The sequence below is a fragment of the Piliocolobus tephrosceles genome, chromosome 9, assembly GCF_002776525.5.
Source record: "Piliocolobus tephrosceles isolate RC106 chromosome 9, ASM277652v3, whole genome shotgun sequence".
Lineage (NCBI taxonomy): Eukaryota > Metazoa > Chordata > Mammalia > Primates > Cercopithecidae > Piliocolobus > Piliocolobus tephrosceles.
The window spans coordinates 36,200,118-36,212,273 of NC_045442.1; the positions used below are offsets into that span (position 1 = coordinate 36,200,118).

The 12,156-nt window shown below is 45.6% G+C and overlaps 2 protein-coding genes across 8 annotated transcripts in view; one reads left to right on the forward strand and one right to left on the reverse strand.

Annotated features, from left to right (window-relative positions):
- Window positions 1–858, reverse strand: part of UBTD1 (ubiquitin domain containing 1) — a 64,495-nt gene extending 63,637 nt beyond the window's left edge. Inside the window, exon 1 of one of the 2 annotated variants that reach the window (XM_023206337.3) lies at window positions 162–858. Coding sequence is in view for 1 of the 2 variants with exons in the window: in XM_023206336.3 (XP_023062104.1) it covers window positions 162–231 (70 nt within the window). In the remaining variant the exon portion in view is untranslated. The remainder of the gene's footprint in view (window positions 1–161) is intronic. The other variant, XM_023206336.3, reaches the window with a different exon arrangement.
- A 129-nt stretch (window positions 859–987) lies between these two features.
- Window positions 988–12,156, forward strand: part of MMS19 (MMS19 homolog, cytosolic iron-sulfur assembly component) — a 40,838-nt gene continuing 29,669 nt past the window's right edge. For 2 of the 6 annotated variants that reach the window (XM_026446564.2, XM_026446565.1), the window contains exon 1: window positions 988–1,175. In XM_026446564.2, the coding sequence (XP_026302349.1) occupies window positions 1,064–1,175 (112 nt within the window). In that variant the 5' untranslated portion in view covers window positions 988–1,063. The remainder of the gene's footprint in view (window positions 1,176–12,156) is intronic. The other 4 variants (XM_026446567.1, XM_023206321.2, XM_026446568.1 and 1 more) reach the window with 4 other exon arrangements.

Below are 12,156 nucleotides of genomic sequence, written 5' to 3' on the forward strand. Positions count from 1 at the left end.
CCCGGCCGCCCGGCGCTGGGGAGCGGCCCCGTCTGGTTGCGGAGCAGCCCATCGGGGAAACCCAAGCGCCAGCACCAGTGGGGAGTCTATCGGTAGAGCTCGGGCGAGGAGGGGGACAACTGGCGGGGTGCCCGAGGCCCTGCTCCCTTCCCGGTCGTTACCTGCTCGCTTGCGGGGGTGTCCCGGGGCTGCCGGCCTCTCCCGGCGCTGTCTCCCCACGCAGTTGCCCATGCTGGCTCCTCAGCCAGTCCCCATGCACCGGACGCGGCGAGGTGGTCGGCTGCTCCGCGCTCCTGCCCCGGACGGCGGCGTCCCGGGTCAACGGCTCCGGCCGCCCGGCATCTGGCGCTCCCCGATCTCCCCCCGGGGGCGCGCTCAGCCCCGGCGCTGACTCCGCCAAAACTTTGCGGGCCAGGGGAGAGAGGGAGGTGGCAGACTCCCTAGCACGGTCCCAGGTGGCCGGGCCAGGGGGGCCCGCGACGGTGCCCGGCCGGAGACCAGCTCCGCTGGAGGGGCGGAGAGAGGGGGCGGGCACCGCCGCAGCTACTCCCGGTCGCTCGGGGCTCCAGGCAGGGGCCGGCCCCCTGGAGCCTGTCACTCACCTGCCTAACCCCGCCCCAGGCCGGCCCCGCTCCCTACCGCCGGCTCGCGGTGCCCGCTCCGCCGCCACCACCCGCCCCAGGTGCGCATGTGACCGACAGCACCGCCCCCTCGGGCTGGGCCTGATTTTCTCATTGGCTTCCCCCGTGGTGCGTACCGCCCCTCTACCCACCCAGCCAGGTGCCCGCCCCGCCGCCCGTCTCCCGGGCAGCCGGGCCGGGAATTATTCGCCCTCAATGGCCTCCGGCTGCGTGCCCAGCAGCCGCCTTCCCTCTCGGTGCCACCGCCCCATTCCAGGCCCCGCCCCTCCCTGGAACTGCCTGGCTAGAAGCCGGCAGGCACGTGACCCGGTGCGCCCCGCCCCCTTGGCCTTCTCCCCGCGATTGCCTGTGGAGGCGCATGCGCGGAGAGGCCCGTCTCTTGCCACCGCCCATATCCCCTCCCACGGTCTCTTGTTCGCGTCATGGCCGCCGCCGCGGCTCCGGAGGCGGCGGCGCCTACGGGCGCCCTATGGGGCCTCGTGCACGACTTCGTCATGGGTCAACAAGAGGGCCCCGCTGACCAGGTGGCTGCAGGTACGGCAGACGGCGCCGCGCGCCTTCCGCATGGGGACCAACTGGAGGGAGCGGCCTCAGTACAGGCGCCGGGCGGGAAAGGAGGAGCGGGTGACTTTGAGAGATTGGTTTCAAGGCTGGTTAGTGATAGCACCGTGAGCTTCGGAGCCGTAACAAGTTGGAGAGTTGCCTGTGTCTTCCTTAAAACCATTTACACGTCTCATCTCCCTATAGCCAATTATAGGGAATTATTACATTTTACAGATGAGGAAACTGAGGCTCAGCGAGGGCAAGAGGACTTGCGCAGGGCTGCAGACCAGGCAGGAGGGGGAGCTGGGACTCGGACCCAGGCGTTCACGTCCGAACCGGGTGCTCACGCCACGAAGCCACGCTGTTTGTGGGAGGTTGACGTGTGGAGGTGCATCCTCGCAGCGTCCGCTCCCGTCGCGTGGCATCCTGGGAGTGGCGGATGGCCCCGCGCTCTGACTGGCTGGAATTAAGAGGAGGCGAGGAGTCGGGCCAGGAGGAGCTGGAGATATTCTGGGTGTCCTCCTTAAGACTTTCTCTCCGTTTCTTGCCAAAGTTCTTGATTAGTTTGCTCCGTGACGTTTTATGTGGCGTTTGTTTTTATCTTCTTCCCAGACCCCCACTTTCCTGCTTTTGACAAGTTCAGAGATCTCTTAGTTCAGACAGCTTATCTAAAATTAGAATAAAACAATTTCCAGGCTTCCGTGGAGTTCTGAGACTTTGCTCTTCTAGGAAAAAAAATCTACTAAAAAGTTATTGAATGTTAGGAAGGCTTCAGATCTTGGGTTTAAGTAACAATATAAAATTACCTAATGGGTAGTTTAAAAATTTTTTGGAAATTTCGCATGCTTGGAGAGAAGTAAGGACACATTTCTCTTGCAAATTGAGCGTATTAACCTTTAGAATGTGTAAGAAAAGAATAGTGAATCTGCTAGAAATAAAATACTTTGTTCGTTAGCAGTATTCCACTTTGATTCAGTCATGCCACTATTGTTAAACACATATTATTCCCCAAACATGATGCAAAGCCTAAGGAATATAAATACAAATTAGGTTAGATCTGCGCCCACCGGGAACTTATAGTATGCTGGGAGAGGCAACCATTCTATAAGAGGGGTGTGCAGGGTAATTTGGAAGCATCAAGGAACAAATACCTGGTGTTGCCACCAAACTTAACATCTTACAATTTTATGAAATGTAGTGTGTTATCAGTGTTTACAATTTACAAGTACAGTGTCTTAATAATGTCGTTTTCCCTCATGTTTTATTATGAAAATTTTTAAATATCCTGCCAAGTATTAAGAATTTTATAAGGAATACATCACTTAGGATCTATCCTACCATTAACATTTAATATTACTTGCTTTGTCATACAGCTATCCATCCATTTAAATTTCAGATACCTGTACACTTTCCTTTAAATACTTTGGCATGAACGTCATTGACTAGAGTTTGTTGACGGTTTATTTTGGTGTAAAATTTATATCCAATGAAATATATAAATCTTTAAGTGTACATTCACTGATTTTGACTAATGCATATACCTATACAATCCAACCCCCTACCAAGATACAGAACATTACTGTATCAGTGTCATTTGTGACGAGTCTTTCACATTTATGCAATATGAAAACAATACTGATTTTTTGAATTCAGAACATATTTTGAAAAAACATCTTGAATGTCTTATCTGAATAAGGACTTCTAAATTCTTCTCTCTTTTTTTTTTTTTTTTAAGACAAGGTCCCGCTCTGTCTGCCAGGCTGGAGTGCAGTGGTGATATCATGGCTCACTGTAGCCTCGACCTATGCTCAAGCAATCCTCCTGCCTCAGCCTCCCGGAGTAGCTGGGACAACAGGATGTGTGCCACTGTGCTCGGCTAATTTTTGTATTGTAGTGACAAGGTTTCACTATGTTGGATAGCTTGGTCTCTAACTCCAGGACTGAAGCCATCCTCCCATCTCAGCCTCCCGAAGTGCTGGAATCACAGGCATGAGCCACTGGGACTGCTCAATTCTTACAAACATTTTTGCAAAATTTATATTTTGTTTCTTTCCGGAAAAATAATTTTTAAGAGGGCTGCTGTAATTTAGCCCTCTTAAGAAAAGAAAGTTGGTGCTGGGCACGGTGGCTCATGCCTGTAATGCCAACACTTCAAGAGGCCAAAGTAGGCAAATCATTTGAGCCCAGGAGTTTGAGACCAGCCTGGCCAACATGGTGAAACCTCTTCTCTACCGAAAATACAAAAATTAGCCAGGCGTGGTGGTGCATGCCTGTAATCCCAGCTACTCAGGAGGCTGAGGCTGGAGAATCACTTGAGCCTGGGAGGCGGAGGCTGCAGTGAGTGGAAATCGTGCCCCTGCACTCCAGCCTGAGCGACAGAGCAAGACTTCCATCTCAAAAAAAGAAAAGAAAAGAAAGTTGATACAGAGGAATGGTAACAGATAAAAGTTGAAAAGGTTTGGTGGGGTTGGATTCTGCATAACTTTGGATTCCAGGCAGAGGGATTTGAATGACCTATTATACGTGCTAAGAGTTATTGTAGATCCTTGAGCAAGGGAGCCATAAAATGAAAACGAATTTGACAAGGATTAAGTTAATATTGTCAGTCTTAGATCACAGCCCTAGTTAGGGTTGTTGAAGGATAACAGAGTGTTGAAGCGTTTATAGAAAAAAGATGTGCTTTCTAATCCTTCAGCCTAAATCAAGCTTTGTTAGTGCTAAAGGGACCAGCTAGCTTTCTGTTCAGTCACTCAGAGTAGCAGCCTACAAATTTAAATGCAGAAGGAACACCCTTTGATCACAAAAGCAGCTGCTGTCACCTTTGTTTTGTACCTGGATTCCTGGTGAAAGTGTCAGCTGTAAAGAAGGTGCGGGCGATGGGAGGGAAATGACCTGGCAGCCTAAGGGTTAAAGGCCTCTTGGGCAAGCCTTCAAAGCCTGCCACTACCTGACCCCAGCCTTTTTTTCTCACTGCTCCCTGGACATTTAATTCCAGGCAGCCACTTTTATTCATAGTTCCTGAATGCTTTCCTTCCCAATTCCCTCCACTAGCTCTGTGTAATCGAAGTTAGACCTGAGAGTCAAGGCCCAGCTTGAGTTCCCTACCCCTGCCCAAGTGTTTCCTGATTAACCCAGCCAGACAGCATCTCATACTTCAGAATCTTTGTAGTACGCACTTTTTTCTCAACCACTCATGTATTTAGTGGACTAGTTTAGTAGCTGCTGCTGTATACATCTCCACATACTACCCTCCCAGTTGTACCACCAGAATCTCCTCATCAGTAGGTACACAATAAAAACTACTTGAGTGAATGCAATGAGAGATGTTGAAGGAAGAATCTGTGGAATTTGAGTTCTAACTAGTTATTATAAGGCTTGAAGGAGAGAGAGGACTCTAAGAAGACCCCAAGGTTTTGAACCAGAGGATGAGGAAAAGAAATACTTTGTCCAAAATTGGAGGTTGGGACAAGAGCTGATTTTTGGAGAATGTGATTTTTGAACACGTTGAATTTGCAAGTGATGGATATAATTTTTTTCCTTTCAGTTATTTGGATTTTCCTTCATTTCAGTCTTTATTGTATTGTGTTTTTCCATGTCTGTGATTCCCTAAGAAGACCACTATTTCTTAAGTCAAAGTGTTAAAGAACAGTAAAATACAGTTTAGTGAAGTATCTGAGGCCATTATCAGCAGAAAGGGCATTTTGAGAGCTTGATTGGAACCTAGTCCCAATTGGGATTTTTCTCTCTCCTGCTCCTTCTCATCCTCCCACACTACCCGCTTCCCCTCACTTCCCTTTGGCTGCTAGTCCAGATTCTCAAGAGGCTTCAAATCCATCGGACAGAGATCTGTTTGTGCATTCTGTGTCAATGATCACATAAATACTCCTTTGACTTCCCAGTGCCCCCACACAAACTGGTGCCTTGCTAAGGAAAGTGTGGGTAGTTAGGAGTAGGTCCATTTTTAGAGAACAAATCTTGAACATGTTGGAAAATCTTAGACCCTCCTATGAAGGGAAATGAACGTACACTGATTTTTTCCTTAATGCCAGCAAAAATACCCTTAGGAAAATTAACTCTCTGTTAGCTTTCTTCATCCCAGGAGTCCAAGTGCATAATTAATAGTATTTCCAGGTATTCTGGGTGTGTGTGTTTGTTCGTTTGTTTGAGACGGAGTTTCGCTCTTGTTGCCCAGGCTGGAGTGCAATAGTGCGATCTCCGCTAACCATAACCTCCGCCTCCCGGGTTCAAGTGATTCTCCTGCCTCAGTCTCCCGAGTAGCTGGGATCACAGGCATACGTCACCACGCCTGGCTAATTTTGTATTTTTAGTAGAGATGGGGTTTCTCCATGTTAGTCAGGCAGGTCTCAAAACTCCTGACCTCAGGTGATCTACTTGCTTTGGCCTCCCAAAGTGCTAGGATTACAGGTGTAAGCCACCATGCCAAGCCTGGTTATTTTTAATTTTGGAGAATTTGCAACATTAAAAGAATTAATCACTTAAAGTTAGTGGCCTATGGTCCATAAACCCAGGAATTTTACTTCTTTTTCATGCTAACCCAGTCTCTGTTTGTATCACTATGGTAACACAGAACTTGTTACACTGTGATTGTTTGTTTATTTATTTTAGAAGCAGGGTCCACTCTTGCCCCAGCTGGAGTGCAGTGCGACCTTGAAGAACTTCTGGGCTCAAGTGATCCTCTGGCCTCACCTTCCAGAGTAGCAGAGACTACAGGCCCATGCCACCACACCTGGCTAATTTTTTTTGTAGAGAACACGGCCTTGTTTTGTTGCCCAAGGTGGTTTCCAACTCCTGACCTCAAGCAATCCTCCAGCCTCGGCCCACTGTGATTGTTTTAAATGTCTTTCTGGGCTAGGCATGCTGGTTCATGCCTGTAATTCCAGCATTTTGGGAGGCCGAGGTGGGAGGATTGCTTGGGCCCAAGAATTTGAGACTAGTCTGTACAGTATAGTGAGATCTTGTCTCTACAAAAATCTTTAAAAATCAGCCCAGCATGGTGGTGTGCCTGCAGTCACAGCCACTTGGCAGGCTGAGGTGGGAGGATCACTTGAACCCTGGAGGCAGAAGTTGCGTTGACCCAAAGATGGCACCACTCTACTCCAGCCTGGGCGACAGAGCGAGACTCTGTCTCAAAAATGAATGAATGAATGAATGAATGGTTCGTCGTTCTGCTCCAACAGACTGTGAACTTCCCCAAAGCTCCCTGCCCATATTTCTATCTTAAACCCTAACATGGTACCCTATTTAGTAAATGTTGACTGAAAACAAACATATGGCTTTTTTTTTTTTTTTTTTTTTTTTGAAGACAGAGTCTTGCTCTGTTGCCCAGGCTGGAGTGCAGTGGCGCGATCTCGGCTCGCTACAACCTTCACCTCCCGGATTCAAATGACTCTCCTGCCTCAGCCTCCCAAGCAGCTAGGATTACAGGCCCATGCCACCACGGCCAGCTAATTTTTCTTTTTTTTTTTTTTTTTTTTTTTTTTATAGTAGAGACAGGGTTTCATCATGTTGGCCAGGCTGGTCTCAAAACTCCTAACCTCAAGTAATCCACCTGCCTTGGGCTCTCAAAGTGCAGGGATTACAGGTGTGAGCCACCATGCCTGGCAACCATTTTCCTTACTCTTCTTTACTCTTGTAATAGCTTTATTATCTCATTTTTCTCTAATTTTTTTCTACTTTTATATTCACTTTTTTTTTTTTTTTTGAGGCAGAGTTTCACTCTGTAACCCAGGCTGGAGTGCAATGGCATGATCTCAGCTCATTGCAACCTATGCCTCCCAAGTTCAAGTGATTCTCCTGCCTCAACCTTCAGAGTAGCTGGGATTACAGGCATGCACCACCATGCCTGGCTAGTTTTTGTATTAGTATAGACAGGGTTTCGCCACGTTGGCCAGGCTGGTCTTGAACTCCTAACCTAAGGTGATCCGCCCACCTCGGCCTCCCGAAGTGCTAGGATTACAGGCGTGAGCCACCATGCCCAGCCTTATACTCACTTTTATGTTTGTGCTGCATTGATTCAAGAATTTTGTGAAAGATATGAAGACTAAAGGGCTTTGCCAGGAGAGTTCACCCACATACTGGGATTCAAGGAATTACATGCAAATGACTATTTGTAATTATAAAGCAGCCATTTTCATATTAATGTATGCAGAATTCCGAAGAAGCATTTTTCTCCTTTTTCTCTTCTTTTTTTTTTTTTTTTTGAGATGGAGTCTCACTCTGTTGCCCAGGCTGGAGTGCAGTGGTGTGATTTTGGCTCACTGCAACCCCTGCCTCCCAGGTTCAAGCAATTCTTCTGCCTCAGTCTCCTGAGTATCTGGGACTACAGGCTGAAGCCACTACGCCCAGCTAATTTTTGTATTTTTAATAGAGATGGGGTTTCACCATATTGGCGAGACTGGTGATCTGCCCGCCTCGGCCTCCCAAAGTGCTGGGATTACAGGCGTGAGTCACCATGCCTGGCCAGCATTTTTCAATTATAAAACTTGAGGCAACCTATGAGAGTAGGAACTAACTTATATAGGGCATAATGGAACTTTCTCTGATGATGGAAATGTTCTGTATCTTGATTGGGATCTTGGTTATTTGGGTGTATACTTTTATTAAAACTTATAAACGGCTGGAAGCAGTGGCTCACGTCTGTAATCCCAGCACTCTGGGAGGTCGAGGTGGGCAGATCACAAGGTCAGGAGATCGAGACCATCCTGGCTAATACGGTGAAACCCCATCTCTACTAAAAAATACAAAAAATTAGCTGGGCGTGGTGGCGGGTGCCTGTAGTCCCAGCTACTCGGGAGGCTGAGGCAGGAGAATGGCGCGAACCCAGGAGGCAGAGCTTGTAGTGAGCTGAGATGGCGCCACTGCACTTCAGCCTTGGCGACAGTGCGAGACACTGTCTCAAAAAAAAAACAAAAAAACTTATAAAACTGTACACTTAATATCTGTGCAATTCAGTGTGTGTAAATTTTACCTCAATTTTTTTTTTTCTTTAGACAGAGTCTCGCCATGTCACCCAGGCTGGAGTGCAGTGGTGTGATCCCAGCTCACTGCAAGCTCCGCCTCCCGGGTTCACGCCATTCTCCTGCCTCAGCCTCCCCAGTAGCTGGGACCACAGGCGCCCGCCACCACGCCCGGCTAATGTTTTCATATTTTTAGTAGATATGGGGTTTCACCGTGTTAGCCAGGATGGTCTCGATCTCCTGACCTCATGATCTGCCCACCTCGGACTCCCAGAGTGCTGGGATTATAGGCGTGAGCCACTGCACCTGGCCTTTACCTCAATTTTTTTAAAAAATGAAAAAATAGAAGGTACTGAATGGGCCTTATTTGGCACTTCTTGTCTTAGAGCCTTGAATCCAAAGATGGACCCTAGTCTGGCATCCATGGAGGGTTTTGATGGTATGCTGAAGAAAAATGATTCAGTTCATTGATATCCTTTGCTATTAACAGTTGTTAGTCCCCTATGGCTTCGTCTGTACAATTGCTAACTCCTTCTGTGCCCATTTTTGAAATTAGTTTTTAGATGGGTTGTTTCAGCAGAGTTTTCTGTACTGTATACAGCCAGGGGGTTCCAAGAAAGTACCCTTTTCTACCTTCTCAAATGTTGCAATGCCCTTTTATGATTCCTAATCCAGAAATAGGTGTTTCAGTTTATGTAAGTGTTGCCATTAAGGAATTGGGTGTAGAACCCAACTTGGTTTGTTTGGCCTGTTAGTCTGGCTGCTACCCCTTCCCCCACCCTTACAGTCTGCTCATTTTTTCCCTTGGCTCTTTCTCAGTAGCTGGGGCAGCAGCTGGGCCTTCCACATCCTGGCACGAGTGGGCTAAGAGTGCCTGATGTCTAAATTGGTGCCAGTCACGAGCTATAAGTCCTAACTAGAGCTCTCATTTTCCTCAGTCTTACTGGACGACTTCTTACTGTAGTGCTAGAGTAAGTCTCTGTCCAACTCAGCTCATAACTGTTGCTGTGAGACCACAGACTTTAGGAGAACTGGAAGTTTAGGATTTCTTAAAAGTTCTCTTTCACTTTTTCCAGCCTTGGCACAAACTGACTAGTTAAGGTTCTGCATTTAGAGGTAGGTGGATTAGGAACCCAGAACAGGCTCTGAAAGTAATTCTCTGGTTGTCACACTTTATTTAGCTATAAGTGTTCAGTGTGAACCAAAGCCTTATGAAGATTGTTAGCCTTTTACCCTGTTTCTCCCTTGAAAATACATTCTAAGATGCTTCTGTTCAATCTATGTGAGTTACTATTGTGCTGCTAAAATTGCATTTAAAGGCCAGGTGCAGTGGCTCACATCTGTAATCCCAGCACTTTGAGAGGTCAAGGCGGGTGGATTGCTTGAGCCCAGGAATTTGAGACCAGCCTGGGCAACATGGCAAAACCCTGTCTCTACAAAAAAAAATACAAAAATTAGGCAGGCATGGTGGTGTGGTGCATGCCTGTAGTCCCAGCTACTCGGGAGGCTGAGGCGGGAGGATCACTTGAGCCCAGGAGGTCAAGGCTGCAGTGAGCCATGATTGTACTACTATACAGAGCTACACCCTGCCTCAAAAAAAAAAAAAAAAAAAAAATGATATAGGTAGATACTCCTCCCTCCAGTAGGTAGAGTTTAATCTTCCCCTCCCCATTGAATATGAGCTGGACTTAATGAATACCTTACAAATAAGAGTACCAGAAAGAGAAAAATAGTAACTGTATAGTGCAGAGACCTGGCAGACGTACCTTAACCAAGTGATCAACATTAACATTGCCAGTGATGGCGAAGCCATGTTACTCTCTTATATCCCTGATATGATATGATATGATGAGAAGGGTACTTCACCTCTGTGATATTCTTCTTTAAAACCCCCATAACCCCAGTCTAAACATGAGGGAAACACCAAACAAACGCAAATTGGGGAATCTTCTATAAAGTACTTCTTTAAAACTATCAAGGTCATGAAAAACAAGGAAAGACTAAGAAACTTTCGCAGACCAGGAGAGACTAAGAATTCAAGATGACTAACTGCAATTTGGTATTCTTAATTGGATCCTGGAACAGAAATTCGGCATTAGTGGAGTAACTAGTGAAATCTGAATAAAGCCTAGAGTTTGGTTAATAGTGTGTATCAGTGCTAACCTAATCTCTTAGTTTTGACATTTGTACATAGTTTCACAAATGTGTGCCATGTAAGATGTTAACATTAAGAGAAACTGAGTGACAGCTATATGGGAATTCCGTACTGTCATTGCAACTTTGCTATAAATGTAAAATCATTCAAAAATGAAGCATTTCTTTTAAAACAATAGTCTACCTCTCAACCCTTAACTATGCATTTTCCCTCCCTGAAGGCAACAAATGTTATTAGTTCCTTTTATATCCAGAGATGTAAATAAATGCAAATAAAAATCCCCCCCGTTTAAAAACAATACTACGCACATACGCTATACACGCTGTTCTCCTTTTAGATCTTGACTCATTATCAGTATATATATAGTTTCAGTCTTTCTTCATTTATCTTTTTAAAAGTAGCAACAAGCCAGGTGCGTTGGCTCACGCCTGTAATCTCAGCACTTTGGGAGGCCAAGGCAGGCAGATCACTTGAGCTCAGGAGTTCAAGACCAGCCATAGGCAACATGGCAAAACCCCATCTCTACTAAAAATACAATCCAGCCTGGGTGACAGAACAAGATGTTGTCTCAAAAAATAAAAATAAGAGAAATTAAAAAAATAAATAAAAGTAGCTACAGAGAATTCCATTGTATGGATGTACTGTAATTCATTTAACTGGTTTCTTATTGATGGGCATGTGTTTGCAGTCATTTACTATTACGAATAATGCTGTATTGAATAACGTTATATGTGCATTATTTTACACTTTTACAGTACAGTTAGCCCTCTGTATCTGGGTGTTCTGCATCCTTGTTTCAACCAACTGCAGATCAAAAGTATTTGGGAGAAAAAATTGCAACTGTACTAAACATGTATAGACTTTTTTCTTGTCATTATTCCCTAAACAATACAGTGTAACAACTATTTGTATAGCACTTAGATTGTATTATTATGAGTAATCTAGAGATGATCTAAAGTATACAGGAGAGTGTGCATAGTTTGTATGCAAATACTCTACCATTTTATGTAAGGGTCTTGAGCATCCACAGATTTTAGTATCTTCAGGAGGTCCTGGAACCAATTTCCCATGTATATACCAAAAGATGACTAGATAGCTAGAGGATAAATTTCTGGCTTTCCTGGGTTAAAGCCTATATGCACCTGGAATTCTAAAGGTGTTATACTGCCCTCAATATAGGGTTGCACCAATTTATAATCCTACCTACAATGTTTAAGAATGTCTATTTCTGAATAGCATGACCAAACATAATATATTGCTAAGTTTTTTTGTCTTTGCCAGTCTGTTAGATTTTCTTAAAAGGTTTCTGTGTAGTTTAATTTACACCTTTTATTGTGAATATTGTTGAGCACCTTTTCATACATATTTACAGTTCCTTTTATGTGGAATGGATATTCATTTTTTTGTTTTGGCCATTTTTAAAAAAATTTTTATCTATTTATTTATTTTTGAGACAGATTTTCACTCTGTCACCCAGGCTAGAGTGCAGTGGCACGATCTCGGCTCACTGTAACCTCTGTCTCCCAGGATCAAGTGATTCTTGCCTCTCAGCCTCCCAAGTAGCTGGAATTTACAGGCATGCACCACCACACCCTGCTAATTTTTGTGTATTTAGTAGAGATGGGGTTTTGCCATGTTGGCTAGGCTGGTCGCAAACTCCTGGCCTCAAGCAGTCCACCTGCCTTGGCCTCCCAAAGTGTTGGAATTACAGGCACGAGCCATTGTGCCCTGCCTATTTTTGCCCATTTTAAATTGTTGGCCTCTTCTGCATTGATTTGTAGGAGCTCTTTATATATTGGTAAACTGGCCTTTTGTTATAAGACTTGCAATTTTTTTTCCC